General features: G+C 43.6%; 1 protein-coding gene across 1 annotated transcript in view; it reads left to right on the forward strand.

Annotated features, from left to right (window-relative positions):
* LOC311062689 (MAM domain-containing glycosylphosphatidylinositol anchor protein 2) overlaps window positions 1–2,486 on the forward strand; it is a gene marked incomplete at both ends in the record, with an annotated part of 584,351 nt that extends 581,865 nt beyond the window's left edge. The window contains 1 exon segment of the mRNA XM_084081896.1: window positions 2,402–2,486. Coding sequence (XP_083938022.1) covers window positions 2,402–2,486 — 85 coding nt within the window.
* Window positions 2,487–19,004: the final 16,518 nt, after the last annotated feature.

Here is a 19,004-nt window from a genome sequence, read left to right on the forward strand (position 1 = left end):
GAAGACAGAGCAGGATGTAAAATGTATGTATTGTTTTTCTCCAAAGAATGTGAGTTACAGTAGCTAATGCTTTATATTAATACATAATAACTGGTGTGTTTTAATCGTCAAGTGAGCAAAACTAGCCCTAGTCTTAAGTCCTTTGTCTCCAATTAATTTAGTTTCTCTAAGTTAGAGGGGAAAAAAACAGCCTACGTTTAAACGGCACGATTAAAAAAAAAAGCTATCATCTATGTTGGGTGGAAACCTCATATGTCCAAAATTGTTACTTTTCATGATTCAAATTGAAAAACATCAAAAGTAGCAGATCTACAAGCTCGAAACGCGTCGCTTCGCGCCGCGTTTCAAGCTTGTAGATCTGCTACTTTTGATGCTTGTGTATGACGCTGTAGTACGATCAAGTAGGGCGTTAATTTACGAAAAAAACACAACGTTAAAATATTGGAGAAAAGAGGTTTCTGCCTCAACAGCAAAGCTATGAAAAAGGTTGCGCATCTCAAAATTCAACTCACAAGAGGACAAAATACTGACATTTCCCCCCACTTATTTATTTGCTATACAAAGACAAATGCTTTTACCTGTTTTTCGGCAAAGAGCCTCCCTCAGAATGCTCTGAGGAAGGTCCTTTGCTCTTCTGTGAGGCAGGCTCTTTGCCGAAACACATAAGCCTTTTTTTTTTTTTTGTGGGATGTGAGGTGAATAAATAAGTGGAATTGTGAGTATTTTGTAGCCTTTCTGCAGATTAGTTTGTTCTTTTCATTTCTCTTCTCCGTCTCGTACTGATCCCATTTCCGCGGGGCGGGACAGGCACCAATGGCTTCCAATGTAAAATTCGAGTCACCTGCCTACATAATTGGTGACATTTGGAAATACGAGTCAAATAGGACCATGGCCAGACTGACAAGCAAAGTGAGAGAAAAAAAAACCCTCCAGAACGGAGTGAATCAGTCTGGATTCCATGCAGGCTGAGTATTCTGTCCTCTTTGACTTGAAGTTTGAGACGTGCTACCTTTTTCATATCCTTTAGAACAGTGATTCTCAACCTTGTTTGCTTTCAAGGACCTCCAGTTTGACATGCATTAGACCACGGACCCCCATTTGATACCATTTGATCTCTCTGGGACTCTGTTACGACCCACTGGGTCTATGGGAGTAGGAACGCAACAAGACAAGATGGTACAAGCTGTGATGCCCCATAGATTAGTCTGGGTGGTTGTGGGTGTGATGCTTGCATTAACTGTTGCCCTATAGGGAAGCAGGGTGGGGCTGATTAGTCATTGGAGAGCACCTGGGCCCGGTGCCTCCAGAAGGCTATAAAAGCCCTGCCCTGGCCAGTCTCTGGAAGAAGCTGAGAGAAGCAGACCTGTTGCCACCAGCTCCAACCCCCTATTCTCCATGCCCTTATTACTATGATTATATTCTTTCTTTCCATCCACACACCTTGCACCACACCATATGCTTCACACATCCACATCTACACTACTGATTACTGACTCCACACTCCATAGGATCCTTATCATGTTCTGTTTATCCCTCCTTAGTTTCTTGTCATTAGTTCTTGTTTAATAAATATGTATTTGATTTACAACTTAAACCTGGTCTCCTCCCCGATGTTTGTCACGGCCTAGAGCCAAGCTGTGACAAAGCCAAAGCTTAAGTTTTATTACAGATAAATACGTGGTGGCATACAATTTGTGCAGAATGTATACAGGGAGGTGCTACTCGTGCAAAATGTGAATAGGGCTGGACAGGAACCAAATCAAAGAACTAAATAATAACAAACAGTGCTTCCTAAACCACTAGGGAACCCCCAACGCTGGCTATCTAACTAATACTCCAAAGACAGCAATAAAGGTAACCTATACCCTACTTGACTACTCTAGTCTTACCTGTGCCAACAAAAATACAAGACACTGGAACCTGCCCTTTGAGGTGCTAACACAGTAAAGAAGAAATATAATAATAGTACCTACAATACTTGCCGTGGATTAAGCACAACTAGCACGTTATGTTAAGTAGCAACCTGTACAAATAGACAGGAGTGAAAAGACACATTTGGAAACTCTCTGCTCCGGTGGGCGCGCTGCCACTAGCCTACTCTAGACTTGCATCAAAACTGACAGCGGCCGTGCATGAAGGATCCAGGTCGCCTTTAAAGGGACGGACAGAACGGTGATTGGAGGGGCGAGGAGTGCTGAGCTTGAAGTGAAGAGCTCCCCACCAATCATGGAGACGAAGTCGCACCCAGGATCTGCATAACATCAATTCAAAGGACGCTTTCGGGATTTTCAAGTGATCTAGAAAAGGTTGGGAACCGCAGGTGTAAGGGGGATATGTTTTGCTGTGCTTTTTGATGGAATGTTGATGACACTTTCTTTTATCCTTCCTTCCTTTTAGATAGCAGATCCATGGCCCCGCCCACGTTTCCCCATATATGGCTGCTGTGCGTCACCTTGGTGATGACCCTGCTGGAAGGCCAGAGGTGACCCTCCTGTGCGCCGTCGTCGTCTCGGAGGCGAACCGTCAGACCCGACGTCTGTGAGCTAGCACCCTCTGCATCCAATCACCAAAGAGTCACGCATTCTGGAAGGCGGCGAGGGCCCCGAAATGGACCGCGAGAGGGACCGGGAAAAAATCTATAAAACAAGAGAAAAGAAAAAAAAACACAAAAAGTAATAAAGAAAAAGATGCGCTAATTTCTTTTTTTTTTGTTTGTTTGTTTTTTTAAAGACACCCCGTTTTTCCAGACGACCACTCTGGGCGCAGGATGTTGGACATCGTTACGAGCACAAAGACAGGTTAGGTTACGTCAACAAACACAACCTGCACTTTGGTGAAACCTGGACTTTGGTGAAATATAGTCCCCGAGCATCGAGGGGCAGGAGGACCATTTGTAAAGCACAATAACAATTTTGACCGATATGAACATTTTCCTTGGAAGGCAAGGGGGGAGGAGGGGGTCGAGACGCCACTGAAACTTTTTGAAAATGGAAATACCCTTACAAACCCACAGAATCAGACCTTTTCTCTGTATACCTTTTTCTTCATCATCATCTTCTTGCTACAGACGCCAATCACCAAACACTCGTTTTTTTTTTCACTCTAAGCACCCAGCGTCACACCACTACTACCGTATCATATCTTGATCCGCTTGGTGCTGTGCTGTAGGAAAAAGAAGAACTGGCCAACATTCATTTCTGTCTGCCCTTTGCCTCCTGTAGCTGCCTACGTATCTTTTAACACTGTGCTCACGAGTCTATAAAGGTGGCCAACTGAAGGTTTGATAACAGAACAATTAACAGCAGTCATGTGGGGGAGAAATCAGCAGGCAACGGCAGACCGAGGTTCCAGACTCTCTAGGCTGGAGGAGGAGGAAAACTCAGCTCAGGCTTTGAGGAGAGAGTGGGGGTGACAGACAAGATGACAGATGATAAATAAAAGAGGCAGAGAACAGATTGAGCAGGATGTAGAGAGTGAGGAAAGTGTAGGGCTGGGTGATATGACTTTAAATCATATTATGTCACGATTACTTCAAACCTTTGCCTCGATTATGAATAATGAACGATTATTTTACACCCGTTTTTTTTTCACTGCCCTCGTAGTTCAAGGTCTGTACTGTGAATATTACGGGCTCGCTATTTTTGTACGATGCCATTGTACAACAAAGTATAACACAGGGCTTAAGTGGTTAATAAGACTAATAACTATTAGAATGTCTTTCTTGTTGTTTCGTTGATCTATAAGAAATGGGGGGGGAAATATATTTAAAAAAACCTGCTTCTCGGTTATTCGATTAACCTACACAAGCAAGATTTAGTTTTAGGTTCTAAATGTGGGTTTCGATATATTTTCAGTTAATTACCCAGCCCTAGTGGAAAGGGGGAAAGGTTTTTTCAGTCCTGACTCAAACGGTCACAGACGCAGTGGTCGGCCTGTTGGAACCAGAAGCCACTTTCTGCCATGAAACAAAGTGCCTTCAGAATACAATCGTGAGTCGTGAGCCTGGGTGTTTGTTGATTAACATCAAATCTGCTCTGTCACTGATGGGCTATTTTCTACATGTTACTTTTGCCCCCCACAAAGTGCTGATGAGAAAGGCAAGCTTGTTCAGAAGGGAGGGGGCACGGGTTTTGTGCTACACCTGGATGTTACTCATAATGCAAACGGATGTGTGCGTGTGCGTGCGTGCGTGCGTGCGTGTGTGTGTGTGTGTGTGTGTGTGTGTGTGTGTGTGTGCCTATGTGTGGTTCAACCACTTAAACCCTAGCGTCCAAATTCTGAGCAGGTCATAATTATAATAATAGTCAAACATTCTGCAAAAAATAGCCAGTCTACAAACTCAGTTGCGACATGTTGTAAGCTTGTAGTTCGGCTAATTTCGGCCAAGAGGTTTGGTGCAGAGGGGACAGGAGACGTTTCTTAATCCCATGGGGGAATTTCAGTTCCAACTCCAGCGCCCAGCTGATGGCTGATGGCTCAGATGCTCATGATAAGGGGTTAAGTCGTGTCTTGCTCAGGGACACGTGGACATGAGCGGGGCTGGGAGGCGTACCGGTGACCTTTATGGCCTCTCAACCTGTACTCGGCTACGGCCGTCGCATTTGGGGAAAATAGACGGAGGCCAGGTAGGCCTAGACCCCTGTGGGATGCCGGTCAACAAATATAGTGTAGGGTTTAAGTGGTTAAATGTGAGGAAAGCCAAGCAGACAGTGCGGGTGTAGACCCCAATCACATGGGATGGAATGGGAATACGAAATACGACTGCAGCCGTAAAAGCAAGGCCCCGGGACTACTACTTTTTTCTTTCTCTTTCTTTTTATGAGAGACAGTGGAGGATCGTTCAGGTCGGACAAAGAATTGAATGAACGCCTCGCTTCGCTCGCTTTTTCTTCCCACGGTTCCACTTTGCCCCCGCGAGGGTCGAAGGACGCTTTTTAAAACACACTGAGGAAGACAATTGTGGAATAAAAAAAACGTTGCATTGTACAGGAAGGAGGCGGGGGTGAGGACTCCGGGAGTGCAGGAGCACGTCATTAAAAAGTTCATATCCCTCCACCCACCTCCACCATTTATATGCTACGTTATGAGAATAAAAGATTAAAAAAAGAAAAAAAACTGATCCTTATAATAGTCATGATATTTTATTACTCAAGCGAGAATGTTTCTCTGCTTTTACACAAACTGTGAAGCTAAGACTGTGTGGACGATCTACCTGAGAACCATAACCTTAACCAGCGGGGTTTTTTAAAAATCTATTGTAAAAAAAAAAAGGAGGAAAAAAAATGAAGAGAAAATGAGAAAATGAAAAATTCCGTACATTGTTGGTTATGAAAAAAAAAAGATGTTTTGAGGACTTGTCTTGTTTACTTTTTTGTTTTGTTTTCCGTTTTTTTTTTTTGGTTTGGTTTTGTTGAAAATGACTTTTAACTTACTTTCTCTTCTTGTTGTCTCCCTTTGCATTGCTGACGTATCAAAACTGATGGAAGCATACCAAGTAAAGCCACACAGTAAAATCATCACCGTTAATTTAACTCCCGAGAGTTAAGATTTAACCCGTTTAAGTGAACGCCCAAGAGGTTCAGATTTGACTCTTATGCGTTAAATTCAAACTGGGGAGTTGAATTAAAGAGCTGGGGATTATACTGTGTGTTTTTGGTAATTGTATAACTTGTAAATGTAGAAGACGTTCTATTCAGAGGTTTATGGTAAACGTTTTATGTTGGAGTACAGGAAGCACAACATACAAGCATAAGGTCTCGACATAATAAAAAAAATAATGCAGTATATATATATACAGTATATGCACATTTATGTGACCTACTCCCACAACGTCAAGCTTATTGATGCTCTGGAATTATCTTACGACGGAGAGAAAAAAAAACCCAGCCACATCACTAATATATGATATGGTGACACCGATCCCAAAGTCACTGGTGGCGAGGCCAGTTGAAAATACAAACTAGTTTCATATCCTTAAAGAAGTGGCTGTCGAGAAAGGTATAGCCCCCGTTCAGGGTAAAAAAAAAACTCGATTTATGCTTCATTGTTCATTTGTCACGCGCGGAACATACCCGATCAACAAGCTCGCAACGCGACACTTGTGTGAGCTTGTCGATCGGCTGTACTTTCGGTAGCGAGGGGAGTATGAAAGTCTGCATAATGAGCCTGGGTCCGTCGGAGTCGGTTGCATACATGTGCGAGCATAAAGCAGTGTACAATAGGTGGCCTACATGTAAAGAAGATGAACATAGCGAAGCAAAACAGAGCAGAATGATAGGCATTCAGGACATCCTTTTTATTATTATACCATTATCTATACGATGTTATAACTGAGACATATTGTATTATCTGCTATCCACCATCTCATTTGAGACCGTATGCGTACATTTTCTATCGCCACAATGCCCAGATCACGATGAATGTAAATGGTATAAAAGGGAGGGGGGGGTTTATGAGATATCTTTTCTTAGTGGTAGTGGGAGGTATATAATGTTTTCAGATACAGTACATTTATGTGTTCTTCATGGCGATCGAGAGGCCTTCGGGCATTCGGCTGTTTGCGGGGCCGGCGGGGACACCTTCGGTACATGACGTATGTCTGAGTTATATACACATGGACCCAACGCTGCTCATAGATATATACGGAGAGATGAAATATACGAGCAGTTATTAGACTATATCCCCACGGTATAGAACTAGATCAGTGGTTCTCGACTAGTGGTCCGGGGACCACCAGTGGTCCTTGAAGGGATTCCAGGTTGTCCCCAGCTAAATGATAGATAGTTAGGAACCAAATGGACCCTTATGGGTCTGTAACTCAGAGAGTGTACAAATGGAACCAAATGGACCCTTATGGGTCTGTAACTCAGAGAGTGTACAAATGGAACCAAATGGACCCTAACGCGTCCATTTGGTTCCATTTGTACACACTCTGAGTTAAATTAACATTGATTTTACAATATAAATTGGGGTCTCAGAGATAGAAATGTTATTAAATGCGGGTCCGTAGCCCTAATGCATGTCAAACTGGGGGTCCTTGAAATTAAAATGGTTGAAAATCACTGCTAAGAGCCGTAAAAATCTTCTCTTACGGGGTCCTTGGCATATCAATTATCTTTTCAAATGGGTTCCGCGGGCTACTAAGTGTCAATTTTGGGGGTCCTTGACATGACGACGATTGAAAACCACTGAACTAGATGAAGCGAAAAGTGCCAAAGTGCCCCCCCCCCCCCCCCCCCCTTGCGTATACAGTACTTCTTCCTTTGTCACCGTTGGATTTGAGTTTCGCCGAGACGTTTCCCTCCGAGAGGAAACGGCCCTCGTTTCCCTCGTTCCGTGCTAAGAAGGGCTTTGTGTCACGTTGTGCCGTTTTTCCATGCCACTTTATCCCTTCCAGATAAGCGTTCGGTCTCGCCAGCAGCAAAGCGTATATCATCACAGCTGGTAGCCCTAATTATCACCGTCGACACCCCCGCTTTCCTTGGTTTGGACTCAGCGGAGAGAGGTTGTTGCCAGGAGGCGGCGGAACGCATGCGTCATGGTCCGGGGGACGCACGAACACTCAATTGGCAGCCGCAGTGCATCAGGCACCAAAACAAAACAAACAACAAAAAATGGACCAAATGGCTCAGGAGCTTTATCGTTGCTGATGTCGGACAGAAACCTCCTATCTCCACATTTTAGTATATTAACGCCCTACTTGATACAGTGTCACAAAAGCATCAAAAGAAGCAGATCCGCAAGCTCTAAAGTTTGTTTTGAGCTTGTAGATCTGCTATGTTTGCAAAAAAAAATATATATAATAATCCTGAAAAGTAACAGTTTTGTTTTTTGGACATATGAGGTTTCCACATGACAGAGACGATATCTTCTGATTTAACCACTTTCAACCTGGCGTCCCTATATTTTGGGCTTGTCGTACAGGCGAAAATGTTTGCCTATTCAGCTATTTCCGTCATTAGAGTATGTATAGGGCTTAAGTGATTTTAGAAACACTCCCGCAGTTTTGTCGACTCCGTCAAACTGGATATTGATATTGGAACTTATTTGTCAAAGAATTATTACCATTTTGATGGGACAGTTTCAGTACCTGTCAGGGGAGGTCACTCTCTCTCCCTCTGATGAAAGGACACAGACACCGTTCCAAGTCAGACACGATTCCTTCGTTTTTGACTCGCTGAGCGAAGCAGCAATCGATGTCGCGCGGACGGACGGCGCCTCCGACAGGGACAAAACCGCCCCCCACCACCCACCCGCCCCTCTTTGGTACCTTGAATACTTGCTCTGCTGTAAGTCCTTGATGGCTTTGTCTTCTCTCTGTCCTGTCCTCTCTCTCTCTCTCTCTCTCTCTCTCTCTCTCTCTCTCTCTCTCTCTCTCTCTCTATCTCTCTCTCTCTATCTCCTGCTCTGATTATAAATCACAGTGTGGGTGGGAACAATATGTGGTACAGTCACAAAGACCTTGTTCCCACCTGCCTGGTCTTTTTTTTTTTTTGTATTTATTTTTGCCATCAGCACAGCTGACGGTACGTGAAGGACAAAGAGGAAACAGTCGCCCGCGCCGTTGAGAATCGCCCGCTGTTGAATTGATGCCGAACAACACAGAGAGCACACAGTAAAACTCTCAGTGGTAATTTAACTTTGAGAGCATACGAATGTAAGCAAACGGACCCGGAAGGGTCCGTTTGCTTACATTTGTATACTCTCAGAGTTACAAATGGATAAATGAACAGTGAGGATCTTACTGTGTACAGTAGTATGCGGTCCCCACACTGTTAAGGCTGTCCTGGATGTTGTATGCCGATGTTATTTATCTTGTACTGTGCCAACGACAAAAACCTGACCTGTCACTCTTCTCTGTTTTGTGCTCTATATTTATATACAGTATGATCCGGCTTCTTTTTCACGGTATTCCTTTTTGGATTTATCACCCATTTATGTGCCATATCTGCAACTAATGATAAAATAAAGAAAAAGGAATATTTTATGCTCTGTGTCAAAGAAGTGATGTTTTTGGGAACTCCTCGGGCGCCTATGCAATCAAAACGGAATAGGAAATGTTCCTGAATTAGCCTGTTGTGTGTTCTTGCGGTGCAGTCAGTGGTCGCATTGATGCCTTCTGTTCCTGTGGCGCGTTTGTTTGTTCGCGCTCGACAACCTTCCCTTCGTCTCGGCTTTCTCTCCTTCAAAGGGGGGAAGACCAATTTGTTTCCATAGTGACCAACCTCTTCTCCGGTGCAGCTCTAAGGACCGGGGGGGGGGAGGGAAACTAAAGTGTTTTGTGTTGTGCAAATTGTTGTGTTCACAGTAGGTTTTCCCTCCATGCACTTTGTGCTGCTGCCAACGCGTTCGTTTCGTTTCAGACCTCTCTAGACTTCAGAGTCACGGCGGACGCTTCTTCTGAGACTTGGATCGTGGTGAGAAAAAAAGAAAAGGAGAGGGACATCAGAGGGAAATATGGAGGAATAACAATGGTGTGCTCACAGAGACTTGGAAGTCATCCAGAGGTTAGCCGGCAGCAGGGGCCTCCTTCTCCTCCTCCTCCTCCTCCTCCTCGCTGGCTGAAGTTTATAAAGTAGCAAAACAACAGGTACAGCGGTGGCTAGTTTGTGGGTTCGGTGGGTTTGCCAAAAGTAGCCGATCTACACGCGTTGTGAGCTTGGAGATCGGCTATTTTTGGCGAAGAGATTTGGTGTAGATGGACAGAAATCGGTCAGAGGACAGTTGTTTTACTAAGAATAGAAGTTATAACTCATAGACTGTAAAACATTTAAAACAGAGAGACTACAGGCCATTCATATGAACTGTCTCTTCCTTCCCTCCCTCCCTCCCTTGGTTTAACCATGCAGGAAAAACACACACACACACACACACACACACACACACACACACACTTTGGGCTATTCAAAAATAGGGGCTATTCAAAAATAGCAGATCTACAAGCTCGTAGCGCGGCACTCGGTGCCACGCTATGAGCTTGTATTTCTGCTATTTTTGAAAAATCGTGAAAATGTGTGCAAATCTTTGAATATATATTGTTTTAAAGCGAACATTTTTAACTCAAATCTTTGCTTCTGGGGGTCCCTGGAACAACATATTTTGATGGGGGTCCGCGGCCAAATACATATAATTTTGGGGGTTCTTGACATGAAAAAGATTGAGCACCACTGATATAGAAACATACGTTTTTCAGAAAACTGTTGGGATTTAGGAGACATGTAGAATCGGCTTCAGGTCTCAATGGGTTAAGGATCATCTGTCAGGCTCTTTACACCAATTTTTGGGGTGTTTTTTTGAGCGGCATGATGGGTGCTATTTCCTGGAGCATCGATACTGACCGTGTCCATGATACTGACCAATTTCATGTTGTGCTAGCCTAGGTCTAGGTGTCCACTGGACCTGTTTACCCCCTGGGCCAGGCTGTGGAACTCACTCCTGGAGAGAAGGCATGTGTGGGTTGGGGGTGTTAGTGTTGTTATGGTTGTTGTTCAGTCTCAGACCCTAAGGGAACAGTTTTTATTGTTTTATGATGTGCAGACTTGACAGACCTCAGTCCACCTTCTCCGCCTCAGGGCTATCCTAAGGCTGCCCACTAAATTGGAGAACATTACGGCTGTGTGTGTGTGTGTGTGTGTGTGTGTGTGTGTGTGTGTGTGTGTGTGTGTGTGTGTGTGTGTGTGTGTGTGTGTGTGTGTGTGTGTGTGTGTGTGTGTGTGTGTGTGTGTGTGTGTGTGTGTGCAAGTAGACCTTTCAGCATGATCGATGCTGTCGGGCAGAAATCTACCAATCTACAAGCTCACAACGCGTTGCAACACAACCCGTTGTGAGCTTGTAGATCTGCCACGCTTCGCTGTATAATTAGCGACAGTGACGATTGTGCAGCCAGGAATGAGCAGTGGTAAAAAAAAAATACTGTAATGTTTTACTTAAGTAAAAGTATCAATACTGCAATGTAGAAATATTCTGTTACAAGTAAAAGTCAGAAATTCTGAGTTTACTTGGGTAAAAGTACAAAAGTATTATCATCAAAATGTGCTTAACGTACCAAAAGTAGAAAGTATAGTCATTATGTAGAATGTCCCATTTCACAAGTTTTCAAATGTATAACAGCAGATCTAGAAGCTCATTGTGAGCTTGTAGATCGGCTATTTTCAAATGGCCGAAATGTATCTAGGGCTGAAGTTACTGCATGTTTTGTAATAACTAGGACAACAGTCGACGCGGTCTCAAGTTGATCTGGTCTAGTTACAAATTGAAACACCGGGTGGACCCTCTAGTCTCCCTCCCCCCTCCCAAGTTGGGAGAGAATTGGCCCAGTGCTTTGGCCGTGCGTTGTTCCTTAAAGGAGGAGTTCACCCAAAAAAATGACTTATTTTATATCAATTGCACACCCCATGAAGCCTTGAATTCATGGATTTATTTTAGTTTTTGTCGCGTTCCTAAGGCAAAAATGTGATGACCGTGTGTATTTCCGGTAGGAGACACAAATAATCTACTTTGTGTCTCTTACCGGATACATTAGTCGGTAGGAGACGGGAATCAAATTATTGGCTCAGGAATGCCACAAAAACAAAAACAAATCCATGAATTCAAGGCTTCATGGGGTGTGCAATTGATAGAAAATAAGTAATTTTTGGGGTGAACTACTCCTTTAAAGGTTCAGGTTCCAAGGCGCGGCGCGCGTCGTCTGATTGAGGTGTGAGATAATCAAAATCTACAAAGTAACCAGTAACCAAAGTTTTCAAATAATTGTAGTGGAGTAAAAGTATAATATCTGCCTCTGAGATGCAGTGGAGTAGAAGTAGAAGTATTGGAAATCAAGTAAAGTACAGTACTTGAGTACATGTACTCACTGTAGTTACTTTCCACCGTTGGTTTTGGACATACGAGGTTTATAAACTGACAGCGACGGCTGTGCAGGCAGGAATGAGGGAAAACGTATATGGAAGTGTGAAGTGTGCAGTGTGAGTTGATCTGACTGTAAATATACAGTACGGTTCGATCCGTGGGCGGCTGTGCATTTGTGTTAGAACCCCCCCCCCCCCCCCCCCCGCCCCCCTCCAGGGCACGGTAGGTGTTGAATATTTTTCATTTCTCTTTTTGACACGTACATTATCATATAGATTTCAAAGAAACAGCCGTTGCTTGGCGCCTGGAGCGTGACTGTGATGTGTGAGAGAGAGAGAGAGATGTGTGAGAGAGAGAGAGACAACAGCAGCATACAGTACACAGTGTTACAGTGTGGAGAGAGAGAGAGAGAGAGAGACAACAGCAGTGTGGTATCTTAAAACCACAGTTTACAGGTTTTAATGCACTATACTAATTGCCAACAACGCCATATTGTAAAGTTAGTTTGATGTTCCAGAGATGTGAATGAATGGTGAAGAATGGATGAGACATCACTCCAATAGTGAGGTTCGTTGCTTCGGATTTATTTCATGGAACAGACAGAGTACAAACAGCTTTCCTGGGGAGCCTCAGCTCCCCTAAGCGCGGCCCTCCGGCCTCTGACCCACTAAGTTAGTTACATTTCAGTCCATCTTTTATAGTAGTGGTCACCTTTGAGATCTAAGAGTAGGTACGTGTTGGGTGTGTCAGCCCTGTATGGTGAACCCCCACCTCCCCTGGCTCTTCCACATTTGCAACTGTAAAGAGCCAGGAAAGGGAGAGGTGTCAGCCTTGATGACAAATGCCTAGACGCACTGTCTCCATGCTAAGTGTACCCCACACCCAGGCTGGAGCCAACAAATGGTAATACACTCCTCTGTCTCTACTGGCCAAAGTGACTTGTAAAGTTAAGTAATATTAACAAATGACTTAAAATGTGTACATTAAGTTAGTAAATATACAGCATACCCCCCACGGGAGACACTAAAACGTCTCCCGCAAAAACGTATATTTCCAAAAGAAAAACAAAGAACCGCCCCCCATGAAACTTACTGGAACACAACCAGGACAAAAATAAAACATTCAGGAATACTAAATAGCAACAACATCCAATACAGAACAATGCACATACAAGAACCAAGATTACATAGTACAGTGACAAGGTGATTCACAAATAGACAGATTCCTTGACTCATTCCTTGATTCCAATTAGCGTGCAGGATCCCCCTGTTAGTCCTTCAAACTCTGGGAAAAATGTTACACATAAAACATAAGGGAATCGCCCTCATACACATCTCACGGGAATCGCCCGCATGTACCTCACGGGAGTCGCCCGGTTCGCAGCACTCAACGAAAATAAAAAAATCCACATTTAACCCCAGAGACCAGAGAGTGAAACAACTTCCTCACAAACACTTGCGCTATGGCAGCCCTCGCTCCATAGTTTAAACCCACCATTATCACAAAAATATAACCTCAGGTCCCGTATGCACAATGTCCCGCTCGATAATGTTTCTCTATAGTCTCCCTCAATGTCATTTTCTCGCCCCAGCCGCTTTCCCAGTGCAGTCACTCCAGATTGTCCAACAGATAGCTGCAGTTTTTACAACAGCACGCTCCACTTGTGATCGCAGAAAATGTAAACACATTCCCTACGAAGAACCCCTCATCTCCAGGCTAATTATCTTCTTCTCTGTAAATACTCAGTCAATTTCTTGTACTTAATATCTTGTAAACTTATTAGAATATATTCACTATTAACTGGCTTGCAATTGTACTGAATACTTCGAGAAAATCAAGACAAATAAGCGTCGCCGGTTCTACGTTCTGCTGGCACCCGCCGTCCTCTGTCCTCCTCACAACATTACCCGCCACGAGAGAACCCCGTCCATCCACAGGTTCCCCGCACTGCCGTCCGCACCGCAGCGCGCTCCATTAGCGATCGCAGAAGATAATTTGTGCAGCCAGATGAGTCGTACAGCATCCTAGATCTGGTCATGACGAGGGCCTCTCCCCGTAGATCCCCGAAAAGTTGTCGTCATGTCGTGCCGATGTCCTTGCAGTGGTCCCCCCACGTCGCAGGAAGATAGCTTGATCCATCCATCCACCGCAAGGCCAAAAGTTCCCCCACCGCGCATGTCCTTTCGACGCCTGGCTCAGCATTTCTGGAGATTGGCGTCCCGCTCCCCAAATCACCAAACCACCGCGACTGCCGACTGAAACGCCATATGTGGTATCTTAAAACCACAGTTTACAGGTTTTAATGCACTATACTAATTGCCAACAACGCCATATTGTAAAGTTAGTTTGATGTTCCAGAGATGTGAATGAATGGTGAAGAATGGATGAGACATCACTCCAATAGTGAGGTTCGTTGCTTCGGATTTATTTCATGGAACAGACAGAGTACAAACAGCTTTCCTGGGGAGCCTCAGCTCCCCTAAGCGCGGCCCTCCGGCCTCTGACCCACTAAGTTAGTTACATTTCAGTCCATCTTTTATAGTAGTGGTCACCTTTGAGATCTAAGAGTAGGTACGTGTTGGGTGTGTCAGCCCTGTATGGTGAACCCCCACCTCCCCTGGCTCTTCCACATTTGCAACTGTAAAGAGCCAGGAAAGGGAGAGGTGTCAGCCTTGATGACAAATGCCTAGACGCACTGTCTCCATGCTAAGTGTACCCCACACCCAGGCTGGAGCCAACAAATGGTAATACACTCCTCTGTCTCTACTGGCCAAAGTGACTTGTAAAGTTAAGTAATATTAACAAATGACTTAAAATGTGTACATTAAGTTAGTAAATATACAGCAGCAGCATACGTACACAGTGTTACAGTGTGGCCGCTTCACTGCTCTCAACCACGTATATATGCGGCAATACATTAAATTATTGCTTAGTTCAGAGGATTTTTCAAAGCGGGTGCCGATCAGAAAGGAGTGGAAAATCACACGCACGCACACACACGCGCACACATGTTTGTATTACTATACTTGTGAGGACGTCAACACTTTAGGACAGCCATTTTATGAATGCCATTTAAAATATATATATATATTTTGCCATTTTTAACCGTAAGCCTAAAGCCGAAAAACAGCAGATCTACAAGCCCACAACGCGTCGCGCTGCGACGTGTTGTGAGCTTATAGATCGGCTATTTTTCGGTGCATGAGACTGGCGCGCAACTAAGTATATAAATCATGTTTAACTCTAATTCCAATCCCTAAAGCTAACCTCTAAGACACCTAAATGTCTAATCCTGACCTGAATGTTTTTCTAATCTAACGGTCCTCACAATGTATTTCTTCAAATTCTACTATACTTGGTCCTCGCAAGTATAGTAATACACACACACACACACACACACACACATAAATATGTATATCGTCGCTGTCGGGCAGAAACCAACTGTCTCCATTTTGTCGTTTAATACATCAGTGCTATTGAACACCCTTTACGTCTGTGTGTCGGTTTTACAAAATATTCAGGGGCGGAAATCTGGCTTGAGGCTGGGGGGGGGGGGGGGGGGGTCGAATATGAAAATGTGCACGCACGCGCAATTTTCTTTTCTTTAAATATTAAGACGGGCGTCTTTGACAGGCGTCGCAATGTCACGTTAGTAGCCCTGATCGCCTCAAGGCAAAACACAGGCCGAGCCTTTTTCTGTGCCGCGCTTAATTGTGTGCTCACAGGCGAGCCTGTTGCTTCTCCTCCTGCAATCAGTGGAAGAATGAGGAAGTAGGCGGTGCTAGCTTTTGCAGGGAAATGGGTCAAACGGACCAAACCATTTGGGGATTTATACGGGGGAGGGGCCTGTAGTTTCGCCGTTTTACCCCTGCTGGTGTCAGAAAAGAACTTTAGACTTGATTTTCTTACCTTAATAAACAGTGTCATAAATACTATATGCTTCCAGTCGCTAGTTTAAACATCACGATATGCGTTTTGGTAAATTATGATCCCATATATTTTAAAATTGACGATAAAGTAGGCTATGCTCTAGTCTAAGTATTTTTAATTATTTTAACATTTATTTGTATTATTCTAAATGACCTGGGGGGGGGGGGGGGGTCATTTTTTATTATTTTTAGAATTTGTATTATTTTTGATATAAAATATTGTATGCCGTAAAACTTTAATTCAAAGACTGCATATGTCTCTGTATGCGTCGGCCACGGTTGGTGCTGAGAAGCGCTCGCTCCCGCGGGATAAAATGAATGATTAATAGCGTCATTTAATAAGCTTATATAATGTAATGGTTAAGCCCAGACTTGTCCAGGAGAACGGACCCTCTGAGGATCTAAGCCTGTGATGGAGGAGCAACCTGGCCTTGACATGAAACGGGAACTTATAATCAAAAGAATCTATTCAGAAACGCTTTTTAAATCAAATTTAGGTAGCCTACAGTACATGAGAAATGTGACAAGCAGTAGGCTAGCCTAAGTTTTACCGTGACTGGTACCAATACAAACGAATAAACTGGTCTGAACTTGTAGATCTGCTACTTTCGCATTAAAACGGCGACGGGCTCGCACCGCGTACAACGCTGCCTGGCAGAAGTCGGTGCATTGCTTCCCTGAAAATATTTCGTACCAGATCTGTGTCTAAAACTTTCAAAGATTATTGTGCTTGCTGTTCCATCACAGGTTTCTTTAGTATTGTTCTGGATGTAGAGAGTAGGACATCCTTGGTGGGATTTTAACCCTGGACCTTTAGACCTCTGTGTTTCAACAAAGTGTTATTGAAGCTAGAAGTGTTGGACGTTAGCCTTGTTTTATGTCAGCTATTGGAAAATTGATTGATATAATATCTTATTTAGAGTTTAAAACTACAGCCAAGCCAATCCCTTATTGGACAAGGTTAAATGGTAGAACATGATGATTCTCCATTTCCACATTGTTGTTTTTTTCCTCCTGAGCGGTGTGGTGAAAAAACATTCTCACCACAATCCAGCTCTTGCCGCGCGTGTGCACAAACGAGCATGCGCGCGAGAATTTCACGGGGCCGCGCCCGCCTGCCTCACTGCCCCTCAACTTCTCCGCGTGTCGCAAAAAATCGCCCGCCTCTCATTGAAAATGAATTACATACTGTAGGCGCGTTGGCCGCTTGCCGTGTGAAAGGACCTTAAGACTTTTCAGACTAAGGCCAAGTGGATAATGACAAATAACCATTTTGGTTCCTTAGCATTCAAACATCTAGACAAGCAATGGCACAACAAACGATAGATAGATAGATAGATAGATAGATAGATAGATGCAGTTACAATGTTCATTTTTGTTTTGTTTTGTTTTGTTTTATTTGTCTTGTTTGTTGTTACTCAGAGGAGAAAAAAAGCCATAATATAACAACCAGCAGATAGCTCACTATGTTCAGATGCTGTCTACGTGATCGAGAGTTTGTGGGTTTGAATCCCACCCTAGTCTTTACTGTGAAGCCTTCCTTTGCAGACTGCATAAATAAGCACTATTATTATTGATGGAAAAAAAGAACATTCATTTGGCCTTCTTCTACCGACCATCTTGAGTTTACAAAGTACAAGTGAAATAATTATCCAGCCATCTATTATTCTTATTAGCAGTCTATATTAAGATGTACAGTTTAAGCAACATTGGTTTTCACTTCTTGGCTGATCATGTGCTTGAAAAGGTCGCCCACGCCTGACCAAAGGTAATGGAATTCTGAATCAAATCACATCCAACTAGAAAAACCTTCTGAGATTGGGGTCCCAGAGAGAGTCAATTGAAGGGTGTCTGTGGCCTAATCATGCATATCAAATTGGGGTCCATGAAATGGAAAAAAGTTCGAGAATCAATTATCTAGACCATATAACTAGTTTAGACTGACTACGGCATGTGATGCACGTGTCACACATTGATAATGTCACACCCTGCCTTGGGTTAGGTAGGGTATAGGGAGACATATTAATCTGGGGGTCCATGACATGAAAACATGTGGGAACCACTGGTTTAAACGACATTAGTAAGCAAGCCCAATTTCTTTTTAAATAGCTATGAGCTTGTATATCTGCTATTTTTGAATAGCCACAGTAAAAAACATAATGGTTCAAGTGGTTAAAATTATGTTGATGCTATTTTAACTACTTTTGCTGGGGACCCCCTGGAACCCCTCCCCCAAGGACCCCTGGGGGTCCCCGGACCCCACTTTGAGAACCACTGATCTAGCCATCAAATTACAACATATATCATCCCCCCCTGCTGCCTAGTTGTGGGATTTCTATACTACTGTAATGTGATGGACAATCAGTACAGTGATATTTCTATTTAATGCTCATGGCTTTGCTTTTGTGCTTCATCGTTATGTAACGTAAGCCAAAAAAATCCCTTTACAATGGTTAAAGTGAGCGATAAAAGAACAGAAAACACATTTGCACTTACAGTATATATTTAATAATGCCTTTTATACAGGACCTGTACACTGCAATGCAGAGATTTGTCCGACTTCATAAGCAATCATCTCTGAGGCAGTATTATAGCCAGAGGTTGTACTTTTTTTTATTTATTCCAGAGAGTATTAACACATTCACTGCCAGGGGTTTTCTAGTTTGCAGCCTCTGCCAGCATAAGAATATATATATATACAGTATATATATATATATATATATATATATATATATATATATATATATATATATATATATATATATATATATATTAAAAAAAAGGCTTGTCCCGGTAAACAAGGTGCTAAAAAGGTATTGCTACGGGTTTATATGCCACGGCCATACTCTAGAAGTTTTGGCGGTGGCCTTTTATGATCTTGTTTTATCCTGCGTGGCCTCCGCCAAGCGTGACCGCACCTCCTTTGTGTCCGGATAATAAGTTGGTCCCATAAAGAATTCAGATTGTTTCTTGCTGCCGATAACCCCTGGTAGCATTTGGCCTTTAAAATCCCAGGCACTTTCAATTTACCTCGTAGCCCCCGTCCCGCCCCGCCGTCCCCATCCCAGCCTGCTCTCCTTATCGTCAGGCTCCTCCGTTTCCAGCCCGGCCAGAGGTTAGCCCTGTAGATTTCCACATTAGAATGCAGCACCATGGTACTGTATCTCCACGGACAAACAATGCCATTTTACATTACATTATATTACCCTCTTGCCATATCGGTGGTGG

This window comes from Gymnoscopelus microlampas (assembly GCF_963454915.1).
Source record: "Gymnoscopelus microlampas genome assembly, chromosome: 16".
Classification (NCBI taxonomy): Eukaryota; Metazoa; Chordata; class Actinopteri; order Myctophiformes; family Myctophidae; genus Gymnoscopelus; species Gymnoscopelus microlampas.